Source organism: Parasteatoda tepidariorum, chromosome 5 (assembly GCF_043381705.1).
Source record: "Parasteatoda tepidariorum isolate YZ-2023 chromosome 5, CAS_Ptep_4.0, whole genome shotgun sequence".
Taxonomy (NCBI): Eukaryota; Metazoa; Arthropoda; class Arachnida; order Araneae; family Theridiidae; genus Parasteatoda; species Parasteatoda tepidariorum.
Window position 1 is genome coordinate 41,654,136 of NC_092208.1, and position 13,348 is coordinate 41,667,483.

The following is a 13,348-nucleotide window of genomic DNA, read 5'->3' on the forward strand; positions in this document are numbered from 1 at the left end:
ATTACGAACGCACTGTTAAAAATTTCTAATAGCCTTGGCTTCGCCGGTGACACCCGCGGCTCTACGAACAAACTCAGTGCCGGTCGCCGGTGACCCCCATGGCATTCAACGTGTTAACCCCTTCTCCATTACTAATGCTTCAAATAGATTTAAACAATATTTTAAACCAATTTTTTCACCGTATAGCTATAGCCCGCACAGAATTACTTTTATTTCTATTTTAACTATTTTCAATATATATTCGATATTGTCAAAGTCCTTTATGTATTGAATTTTAGTTATAATTTAAAATCTGCCCGATAGCCATTAAATCACACAAATCACCGTAAGTTGATTTACACCGTGTTGAGTCACCGTGTTGATCACCGTGTTAATCACCGTGTTGAGTTAGGGACATTTCCGCATAGTAGGCAAAGGAAGTATTAAAATAATTCCCCTCTCTGTCATGAGATAAGATAGAAAACAAGTCCCAATGCTCTACTGTGTGCTATACTACTTCCTCACGCACCTCTCGAGCCATAATTTAAGTATCAAATAATTGCTCAAAAAAGCCTAGATCCGTCACCACTAATTGGTATGACAGTATGCGGCACCATAGCAACGTCTATGTTTAAAATTTTTACAGTCATTTTAAAAAGGATAAAAAATTAAATCTAATTATTTCATAACTACTTTTTTTTAATTTATAAAAATACGAAATTAATCTACATAAATACATCACATCGTTTCAGCACATCGTAAATCATCATTGAAGATAACCAGAAAATAAAGTTCATCTAAATAAATACTTACCATATAACTAATTTTTTAACACTACTTAATTTATTACTAAGACAAATGAACTAACACTAACAATGGTGTTGCCAAAATATATATATATGCCAAATGTATGTTGCCAAAATGTATATATGCCAAATATGGTGTTGCCAAAATATACATTTACATCTGACGCTGAATTCTAAAAATAGTGCCTTTTCAAAACTAAAGTTGTGGGTAACTGATTGAAATATTCAAACAATTTAAACATATGATATGTACTAATGTGCTACAACTTTTTTTTTCATAAGCCCATTTTTTACTTTATCGTAATATTAAAATTTGAGTACTAATGGGCTAAACGTTTTAAAACAAAAGTAAAAAGAGTAGTGCTAATATTTTCTACAATCAAACCAATTCGACTTTTTTTACTACATTCTGTTACCTTTCCCAAAGATGCTCGACTGTTTAAACAAAAAGATATTTTGCTGCAATTCGCTCGGGCAATTAAAGGATTTATTCTCGTCTAGTTTCAAAATTGGTTAAGAAAAAAAAGTTCAAAATATAACGCTGCTTAAGTGTAAAAACTATAAATCAATGTTTTCAAACTAACCACCATTCTCTGCAACAACGTGGTGCATTCAGCGGCATCTGTTGAGAAATGTGGTAACTGGTTTTGAAATTTAAAGAAATGGAAGCTTGTTTCCTGAGCAGAATATAACAAACAATTTTTTTAATCTGCTTTCGTTTTCTTTAATTTATTTTTCATATCGTAGATTATTTTAGGGACTTCTTGTAAATCATGGTTACACACTTAAATTTCAATCATCTTCCTGTAAAAGAGCTTACTGAATCGTATTTAATTTTACCAACTCAGTGTAATCGAAACAACAAGGCAATTTCAAATACTGAGTTAATGTTGAATTATTTAACAAATCAATAACCCTAAGTGAAATCTACATTTTATTTACAAACTTCTTTTAACATAAAGACTTTGTTTGTAAACATTTATAAGTCTGAATTTAAATGGCTTAGTTGCATTTCGAAGATGGTAGTATTCCTTCTTTCGCTTTTCAATTTTGCAGATTCCCAACTTAATTGAAAGCAGTCCAATTCTCCGATTCAATATTTGCGATACATCGACATTGCGAGTTAAGTAAAAATCGAGCAGCTCAGTAAACAATGTTCATCTAATCCTCATTATTTAACTATTAAAGATACGCATTGAATTTCTCTTTTAGACAAATTGTTTCCCTCCAAGGAAGTCCTTTAGAACCATCATAAACGTATATTTTCGTTCTTGAGTATTGAAACAAATCCTTGGAGTTACAGTAAATAACGAATTCAAATGTATTTCTATTCTTAGCTTAATTCTCTTGCTAAAGCATTTTTATGGTAAAAACTTTTTTAGCTTTTTTTACTCAGTTTGGAATTGCAGATTTCTAAACTTTTGACCAAATTTAAATTGAAACTATAGAAGTCAGTTAAATTCCTCGCATTGTTACTTATAAGGGTAAAAGAGCAAAATTATAAAGTTAGGTACAAATTTTATTATTCCTATTTATTTTAGATTACGGATTCTGATTATTTATAGCTGATATCTGTTACGCTCTTTTAAATTACGGATTCTGATTATTTATAGCTGATATCTGTTACGCTCTTTTAAATTACGCATTTTGATTATTTATAGCTGATATTTCTTATGCTATTTTAGATAACGCATTCTGATTATTCATAGCTGATATCGCTTGCCCTATTTTAAATAACGCTTTCTGATTATTCATAGCTGATATCGCTTGCCCAATTTTAAATTACATATTCTAATTATTCATAGTTGATATCTCTTACCTTACACTATTTTAGATTACGCATTTTGATTAGTTATAGCTAGGTATTTCTTACGCTATTTTAGATAAAACATTCTGATAATTCATAGTTGATATCGCTTGCTTTATTTTAGATTACGCATTTTGATCATTCATAGCTGATATCTCTTATGATTTTTATGGAAAACATTTTCCAGTGTTTAGCAGATTTTTTTTCTTTTTTGCTTTAATATTTATTTTTTATTTTTCTAAATTTGTTTGCATTTTACTTTAATCACCACGGCATTAATTAAAATATAGATACAAAATCCTGGAAATCGAGATACGGTATATTTAATAACTGAGGAATATTTAAAAAAAAATCTAGATGATCACTCCACCTTTTCACTACTACTACTACCAAAAAAAAATTTTTTTATTCTCCCTTTTTTTCATTTGTTTAGGAAAGCTGTGATAGTCAGAAGATATTTATTGAATCAATATTTAGCTTCGTAATATTACATATGTTTCATATTTTTTCTAAAATCCAAAATATTAAAAGTTAAAACTGTGCTAAAACCACAAGGTGATAAATGCGTCTCTTTGTCGTTTATAGCTTAGACACTTCAGACATTTTCGCTTTAATATGTTCGTTCACATTTGAAGATAATAAAAATTTGAGCAATAAACGGTATGCTTCGTTTAAAAATTTCGATATTATACATAAAGTAAAAATTAAAATATTTAATCTTTTTGTGCTTTTTAAAATTAATGTCTGGTAAACATACTGTTGAAATTCGGTGACGTGACAGTTATTAAAGAAATGTAAATAGCCAGTTTTAAAAAAGAGGTTTCGGAACTAAAAATAAAAAACGTACCTGAAATTTTTGTATTTCTTTTAAAGAAGAGAAGAGTAGATAAACATGATTTGATGTATGAAATCAAGTTTAGAGAAAAGCAAAACAGGTCTGTGTATTAAGTCTTCACATTTTTGAGACAGTTCATAAACTTTAACCAAACTTATTTTACAGCCTAGATTTTTTTTCGCCACTTTTTAAAGTTATTCATGCAGTTTGTTGTCACGCAATGGCATAATTCATTAATCATGCAAATTGTTAAATCATTCTGAAAAAAACTTATGTATTATACATTAATAATTTAGTTTACATTCTAACACGTACACTTTATGAAAACAGATGCAGTTAAGTCGAACTCGCTTACTACGATCCCTGATATAACGAGATTCCGGGTTTAACGAGAAATTTTTTAATTTAATGTTTGATTCAATGTTAAAAAGTCTGCACAGAGAAAGAAATCTGATAATCTGATCCGTACTGTGTCAACTGCACAGTACAGTAATGTTACCAGAATTTTTCTGGTAAAAAAAATTTTTTTAATTAAGCCAAAATGTAAGCCGTTCATAATATAACGGTATTCAGGAAATACTGGTTTTCAAAATTATAGTTCCTATTTCCAGACATTTAATGAAAAATACAAAACTTAAATTTAACCACATTAATGGTTTTTATACCATGCTCTAAGATATCATTATAAAATTACCGAACTTTACCTCATTTACCAAATTTTATCGTATATTATAAAATTATATTTTATTGTTAATTTTATGAAAATCATTACCAAAGCGCTTCGGTAAAAATTGCCGAACTTTTTGGTGTTCCCATAGAGCCAGAAACACAATAAATTTTAAACAATAAGTTTTACCACTGTCTGGTAGTTTTGACCATACTTTTTACTCAGTGTAGATAAGACCTTGTTACTGCGAGCATAACTCGTTTTCATCAAGAAATTTTTCCTGAACTTCTTAAAAATTAATTAAAACTGTCAGGAAAAAATTATTTATTTGGGGAAATTTATTTCTTTTTGGAAGGGCTAAACAATAAGGAGAACAATGTAATCCTCTATGATTGTGTCATAAATCAAACAATTGCAAAAACTAACAGAAGACATTGCTACAAGATCCATTGAATAGATGATCTGCATAATGTTGCTCATGTGCTTGTGAGCATGTCCCAAACTAGCTGAATTAAAAACACAGAATTTGAACGAAATAATTATATCACTCACATCCACATTCTAAGACACGGAGTTTACCCAAAATTACAAACTTTTCTGGAATTTATACGTATTAGTGATATTTTTTTGTGCCATACGTGTTTTATCCCAAACAATGGAAAAAATAGTCTGGGTTCAATCGCAAAAAAAAACCTCAAATGCTGTCTTAGAGTAAATAAAACATAAATAAATAAACTACTTTTTAATATTTTCTAGTTCCTTTTTGTGTACAGTGTGGAAAAAAATAAATAAACGGACCACCCTAAATAACTTTTGATCTAGAACTTCATGTTCTAGAACCCAATCTTAACAATTGGAGAGAGTGACCTTAAATATGCTAACAAAATAGTGCAGATGATGTTTTAAGTTACGAAATCGGACATAAAAACGTACTTTCTCTGATAAATAAACCTTTTTTTCGACAAATTCGGGTCTTTGGACCCTAAAATAGGATCCCAATTATTTGATCAGGAGAGCGGTTCAAAGCTTTGGACCCCTCAAAGTTTATTTTTGCCTATTTGGCCATATCTCGTTAACTTTTTAGGCGAATTGAAAAATTTTGCACACAGTTATAAAATTTGTTTATCCAAAGATAATTCCATGGAAAAAGTAACTTTCAGTAAATATTTATCATTTTTTTATTTTATTTAATATTAGTCAAAAGAATTTTGAATTGTTAGATTCAGTTATTGATAGATACAATTTTTCACATAATTTTAAAGAATGTAATTTTACGTGGCGAAATTCAAAATTTGAGCGAAATCGGTCGAATAATTGCTGATAAATTGAATCTCAAAAATACGACTTATTAATCAAAATCAATTTTCGAACATTAGATCAAAAGTTAATCCCTGTGGTTAATTTTTTATTTTCACACGGCACTTTGTAGCATTTTATTTTTGATAATTTTGACCCATTCTAGCTCAACAAATATCTCGATTTAACGAATGAATAATCTCGGTCCCTGCGTTTTCGTTACAAACGAGTTCCGCTGTAGTTCCCTCTTGATCAGTTTATTAAACAAATAAAAACACAAATACAATAGCAATAGAATGTCTGAGATCAATAAGTGACTATCTTAGACTTGGTATTATCTAGATGCGACTGACTGTTTAAAATTGAAGTTGTAGCAACATTGAGAAAATACCTTAACTTATAAATTTGGCTCCACTTTAAAGAACATTGCTCAAACATGGCATTCCTATAAACCAGGGCTCGAAAAAACTCAGAAATTTTACCCGTCCTCCTTTGAAACTAACCCGTAGCTTCTAAAAATTAAATAAAAATATAATTTTCTCTTATTTATTGCAAAATTTTATTTCATTTAAATTGCACAATGAATTGGTAGTTACTAGGATTACAAATACTAGGATTACATTATACAGTAATAAAAGAAATACTAGATTACTAATAGTAACCGAGTATTTCTTTTATGAAATAATTTAAATGATAAAGGTCAAGTTATCTGGAATGTCAATTTATCCGATGCGTTTTTTAAATTAATCAAATATGACGTTTGCCAGTTCCAAAATCAAGCCAATGATTTACAGAGGTTTCTGCACGGAAATCTGAAAGGGGTTTCCCATTTAGGTAGATGTTCATAATTGCGTTTAACGCTTCATTACTGAAAAACCCCTTTTCACCGCTGCAGTACTCCGAGACAGAGAAAACATCAATTCCACCATACGCAGTATGTTGCTGTATTTCTAGATTAGAGGGTCATTTTAGAATTGAGGAGCTAGACTCTTGTAAGATAATAAAAATTGAAAATGTATCACGAACATTAGCGGGAAAATGGCCGTCCACGCGGACGTCGGATTCGAGAAATTCGTTGTCCGCGGAGAATTTTTGACCGCCGAGGACGGGTGGTTTTCCGAGCCCTGATATAAACTGTAAAATTTGTGGATGAACAAGTTTCGAAAACTCTCTGAAATCTACATTTTAAAGAAACACTAGATTGTTTGAAATCTTTAACCCCTTGCACTATTTTCACGACTCTGACTTGTGATGAAATTTTTAGGCCAAACTTGAATATCATGAGTCAGGCTCGTTGTTTAATTTCATGTCAAACGTGAATACCAAGAGTCTGGCTCGTAATCGACATTTCGGGCCAAACATGAATATCACGAGCCGTACTCGTGGTCTTAATCTTGGGCTAAACAAGAACGTCTGTTTGGGCTCTTATCTTTTTTTATATGAATAGGTATTTTATATCTTGTCTCCTAATCTCTTATCCTCTGTCTGTCTCTCTTGCCTTCGGCTCTTTTCGCGAACATTCTGGTGCATAAGTGGGGCACAACTTGTTCCGAATTTCAGCATAGTGCAAGGAGTTAAATAAAATGGTTTCTAATAAAGATGGGTTTTTTAAACAGTTTTTGGATGTTTCTGAACACTGTGTTCATTCGCTATGTTCTACAGTTATAGAAGCTAATTAATTAATTAATAAAAAAAATAATCATTCAATGAAATGTTTTTTTTAATAAAAAAATCTTTTGAAATCGAATAAATATTTTCCTTTTTCTTCTTTACAGCGTCTATAGCTAGACACTAAGCTGTATTTCCATCAAAAAAATTGATTCACCTTCAGAATTAGCGAGTGTTATTTTTAGATTTTTTGCTTCGTTGTCACTTTCACGTTTATTTCTTTTCCAGGACTCCAACGATGGCTGGTGGACTTTTTTCAATCGATAAGGATTATTTCGAAAAGATCGGGAAGTACGATGAGGGGATGGACATATGGGGAGGGGAGAATCTGGAATTGTCCTTCAGGGTAAGACCTTTCCTTTCCTTTTTTTCATCGTCAGAACTCATATTTTTCTTACTGACTTTTCTGGAAGCAATAAGGATGTTATATCAGAATATATGGATGAGGTGTCATATCCTTTGCCTCATTTGTAAGCTTGTCGCAGAAAGAACATCTCTGACAAATTCTGGAAAGAACGTAATCTCATATGACATCAACGTCAAAAAGAAAATTATTTCTTATTTTAACAGGTTAACTATTGCTTAGTAGGAAATGGTTGTATGTGACATTTTAAAGAACTTGTCATCTACAGCAGAAAACTTTTTATGAAACACCTCTAATTAAAAACAGTGTCTAATTAATATTTTCTAATTAAAAAGGGTAATGACCCGGTAAACAGAAATTAATTAGACGTCCAGTTGACCTCAACATATTTTTAAACTCTAAATTCTGCACTTTTTCAAAATGTCAGTTTTTCATTGTTCTTTTCCAATGCTGAACTAGATCAGTAACTTAAACTTTAACGCATCAGGCTTTTCCAGGATCTTAAATTCCAGGATTACACAAGCACTGTTTTTCCTCTAAATTAAGAAGTCTTCTATCTAAACAACGGTTGAAGATATCCAGCTACACTCATCGAATTGTTCTAGCTTAAAAAACGTTTTATGGAAGACAAATTTTGGATTTTTCAAATATTTTAAAATACAAATGTCAAAACTTTATTATAAAGTCTTATCGCGTAAATTAAGTGATCAAAATTATTTTTTGCAAATACAAAAAGACGATTTTATTAACATTAAAAATAGGAGACAGTTGAAGAAACATTTTATTAATTTGCCTTTAATTAAAATTCAAAAAATATTTTGCATAAAAAAAATGTTGGACCTGATAAATTGTTTAAATATTTTAAAAGAATATGTCTAAATCAAAAAACCAACATGTTTCTAATTCCATAAATTGTTTAACAGGACAGAATTATGGACTTAAGCGTAGCAGACAGCTTCGATTGTTGAGTACATAGAGGGCGTTACTTACCAGAAGAAGAAAAAAACACTGTTTTGTGATTGTTTATTCTTGTATATTGAGATAGTCTTATATACGACAATCTTATATACAACAGTTAAGTTCATCCTTCGTTTTCCAAAATAATTCGCATCCTCTGGTACCTCTACAGTTGAAATGTTGCGTCAGATTTAATTGAGGTTGCGTGCAAGCCAATATTTAAACGGTTACAATCTAGTGCAGCCTTGGCTCTCCAGGTTCGACAATTTATTTAGTCATCATCAGCATTGGCACGACAGCCCTTTGTGAGCCTGGGCCTTCCTCAGAAGCTTTTCCCATTCTGCCCTTCTCCCAGCAATAGTTTTCCAGTTCTTTACTTTTAGGATGGCAAAATCCTCATCTACACAGTCCTTCCATCTCTTTTTGGGCCTTCCTCTTGGCCTTTTATTGGAGGGGGTTGCATTAAAGACTCTCAATGCTGTTCGTTCTGGGCTCATTCTCATTACATGCCCGGCCCATCTCATTCTACTTAATTTAATAGATTTAATGATATCATCGCCATCAAAGATCCTATATATTTCAAAATTATATCTTTTCCTCCAGTTGTCGTTATCGAGTATAGGGCCAAAGATGGTTCGTAGTATTGAAATTTATTTTTGTGAATTATGGTTGAATCATACTCAAAACATTTTGCTTGTAAACTCTGAAAACAATGTTTTGAGTATCAATATTTCTAAAATAAGAGTAAAAGTTCTATAAGTATACTTTTAACTGTTTTTTTTTTAAATTAATTTTGTGAAAGCGTTTTAACTCTTAAAATATGGAAAAGATGAAAAACGTTTGAACCAAACACTGCCATCTGCTTTAAACGATTTTTAGGATCAGAATATACAGTTTGATTCATTATAGTGTTTACTAAATTGGGTAAGCGCAAAGATTGAGAACTACCTAGCAACCAATACCCGGAAATATGGTTAGCATTGGAACGGATATTTTTATTTAACCAAATTACTATCATTTCATGCTAATTACTGTATTATAGTAATAGCAGTTATATTGTGCGTTACATTTTGTTTTGTTACACAAAAACTATAAGACTTATACACTTGAAATTAAGAAGGTGTGTAAAACAATGTACCGGGAGTACAATGAAATAAATTGACGTTTTAAAATTAGTTCAAGAATTAACCGTTATATGCAACATGCAATTATGGTAATATTTTAAAACCCTAACGAGGTATCACTACAGTTCTGTAAGTACATTGCCTTGGTCTTAGTAAGTCGGTGGTTTAGTTTAGATGACGTATTCATATTTCGTTTATCCAATGACTTTCAGCAATCGGTACTAAGGAAACACTCACTGACTAATGCATTTTTTGTACTTAATCTAATTTTTTCTAGCTTTTTAACTGATTTTCAATGTTAGAACAATTTGATTTTTAAAAAAAAAAGAAATAGAAAATATCTAAAATTACCATTCCATTTGCAACATCTAGCGCCAATCTTAAATATTTATTTTCCTTCTGCATTTCCGATGTGGAATGTTTCACTGCATTTATAGAATCCTAGCTCTACTTTAATGGAATGTTCAATGATTCTTAATTGCACGTTTTTATTTCTATACTGTTTTGATATTTTTCTGGTGGTTTTTTTCCCTTTTGTTTCCCAATTAGAAGGTTTTTCCCCGGCAATCTATGACGTATGCCATTGTTTGGTTCCTTCAAATTTAAAGTTGGATTCAATGTCAACTGGCATCGTTATAAGCAGTTCCAGCCTTCTTTCTTTTGTGAATCACTTGGGACATGCAAATAATGCACAAGATAACAGAATGATCCCAGCCAGCCCAATCAATATGAATACTGCCACTTTATTCCCGTTATCAGATCCTGTCCTTGGTGGTATTGCATTATTCAACAATTCTCTCCTTCGCCTCGACTCATCATTGCATTTGGAAAGCTCTTTTCTCTGAGATCTAGATCTACCTTCTCTTGATTACTCCTTCTGACCTGCATCGGCTTCATCACCACCTGTTGATAAGTTTGTTGAATTATTCATATGATTTCTTACGGTATCTTTTCTTGAAGCCGATATCTTCAAAGTTATTTTCTAAAACAGCGTCTCTCTTCAACATTGTCGCTGCTTTTGGGACTTCTTCTTTGGGATTGTTCAGATACTCACTGATACAATTTATACAAAGTTCGTAACAATCTTAAATTCCAGGAAACTTATCTTGAAGTAAATAACAGGTGTTTAGAGGTGGATATTTTTCTGATTAGATTTATATATTTTGGATTCTGAAATATATATTCGATTTGCCGGATCCTGTTGGTTTGACCGTTTAGGCATAAAACACCCTCAAAAATGAGGGAATGGGTAACTCAGAAACATGTCCTTCTTTCAAAAATGAGAAAATTGGTAACTCAGAAAAATGTCCATGGTTCAAAAATGAGAAAATTTGTAGCTCAGAAACATGTCCTTCTTTCAAAAATGAGAAAAATGGTAACTCAGAAACATGTCCATTGCTCAAAAATGAGAAAATTGGTAACTCAGAAACATGTCCTTCTTTCAAAAATGAGAAAGTTGGTAACTCGGAAGTATTTTATTTCTCCAAATTTGAATTTGAAAATTTGAATCGAAATTTGAAAATTATGTCCTGCCTTTATAAAAAAATTTTTAAAAAAACAGCGCATTGTGATAACGCTTTATATGTAAGCTAGTTTAATGCATTTGACAAATTTGAACTAAAAATTTGCAAAAGAACTGAGTATAATTTAATTAAGATTACGTGCCAGAAATGTAAATAAAAATTCCTGTTTTGAAGCATTACTTTAAAAAATGTTAACTTAAGTAACGAAATTAAAATTTAAAAAAATATTTTTTTCATTTATAAGTATCGCCTTTATAATATCCTTAGTTTTTAAAAACAAGTTAGAAAAAATTCATCCAAAATTTAGTTTCTCACATTACATGCTAACCACTTCCATAAAGCATAACAGATGGATGACTCGAAAATAACCGATTATTTCGAAAAATAGGGAAGAATATATTTGTGCGATGTTATTCCAGCCAAATTTCAAAACTTGTTTGAAAGTTCCTGAAAAGGTTCTGGCTGGAAAAAAAACTAAAAATCATAGCTTTCTGCTACATGTCACAGCATTCCAGCAGAAATATTTGCACTGTTATCTATAATTTTGTCCTCAGATTGCCCCCCACGTTGTTGTTGGAAATGATGGTTTTTGCAAGCATTGTTTTTCTCGGCAGTATCGACAAAAGAAGCTATACAACTTTTTCGCTTTTCTTTTATTTATTTTTCACGTCGTTGATCATTATAGGGACTCCTGGAAGGTGATTTTTTATTTTAAAAAAATATCAAGTGGTAGTAAAAGTATTCAGGGGTGTGATTCTTTCGCGGATTCTCGGATTTTTCCATTTTTCCCGCTACTTTCCGCGGAATTTTTTTTTTTTTTTTGCACAAGTTAAAATATTTTATGAGGAATTTAACTTTCCGCGAAGCAAAAGTATTGAAGTCCTTTATCCTCCCTCAGAAATTTCTCTAAAAATAATTTCCTTGGGATAACACTAGTTGGCCTTTATGCAGGGATGTGATTTTCCACATTTTAGCTGATTTCATCTTTTTTTCGCTTTTGTCTCTCAAGACTTTCAGCCATTTTATCAAAAACTTCGATTCTCTAAAAGTTTCGTTTTTTTTTTTAAATAAATATCCCGCTTTTTTTTTTTTTTTTTTGAAAATTTGTAAATTTTTATTTATTGTGTCTAAATAAAAACAATACAAACAAGCCTTTTAGAAGTCCCAAGTCCAGACTCTGAAAATATCTCGATTCTGATTCACGCGGTTTTAATATCAATAATCGATTATCGTATTTACCTGATTTAAAAGTTGCTCATTACGATTCTTATTTACGCTATTTAAATATCATACATTATGATTCTTATTTACGAGATTTCAAAATCCAATATCGCGATTTGTATTTACGCGCTTTTAAAACCCTATGTAGCGATTCGTATTCACGCGAGCTTAAAATCCTATGTCGTGACTCGTTTTTGCGGTTGTAATATCAAACATCGATTTTCGTATTTATACGTGCTTTAAACATTAGACACTGGGATTCGTATTCACACGATTTAAAAGTTATGCCTTGTGATTCGTATTTACGTGATCTAAAAACTAAGCATCATGATTTGTATTTTCGCATTTTTTAAATTCGATATAGTTTCATATTCACGTTATTTAAAAGCCTCATATCATGATTCATATTCTCTCAATTTAAAATCATGCATGTGATTCATATATTCATACAACTTTAAAATTAATCATCGGGATTTATAATCACACGGTTTACAAGTTCAAAAATCGCACTTTGTTTGTCAAATTTTTGTTTATATATATATTCTTGGATTTCCTCTTTTTTACTTTCTGACTACTCTCATCCCTGGCTTTGGACGTAATGCAGCAAACTTACTCTTGCCAATCTTAATATCGGGATGATCATTACAGAATAAAGAGAATGTCTCCAAAACAGAATTGTACAAATGCCGAATTTGTTCTTTTATTTTACCATCACTATTTCTTACTGTTACTACATTTTTCATTCCTGGAGCTTGTCGACTGATATCATCTCTTATATAAAAGTTTTTAACTATCTGAAGAGTTTCACTGCTCATAGGATTTTTTCCAATATAATTCTGTATTACAACATTGCGTTCTTGACTCGGGACAATATTTTTCATAAGCTGTTTCACTACTGCCTGCTTTTTACGTGGGGACTTTGGTAATGCCCGTTTGGCACGGGCAACTGCTTTTCCCAATGAACAAGGTGATTTATATGGGTATTGTTGTGATTTAAATGACCTTTCCTTTTTGTTGAATCTTGATTTTGCAACACTTTCTCTGGATCTCTTTCTTTGTTGTCTTCTCACCTTTTCTCTTTCCACTGGAGTCATTTGATCA

At 31.2% G+C, this 13,348-nt stretch overlaps 1 protein-coding gene across 2 annotated transcripts in view; it reads left to right on the forward strand.

Annotated features, from left to right (window-relative positions):
* The window catches only part of LOC107439155 (polypeptide N-acetylgalactosaminyltransferase 13), a 316,714-nt gene that overhangs the window by 286,743 nt on the left and 16,623 nt on the right, over nt 1–13,348 (forward strand). For both annotated transcript variants that reach the window (XM_021148903.3, XM_071181345.1), the window contains one exon: nt 7,287–7,404. In XM_021148903.3, the coding sequence (XP_021004562.1) occupies nt 7,287–7,404 (118 nt within the window). The remainder of the gene's footprint in view (nt 1–7,286; nt 7,405–13,348) is intronic.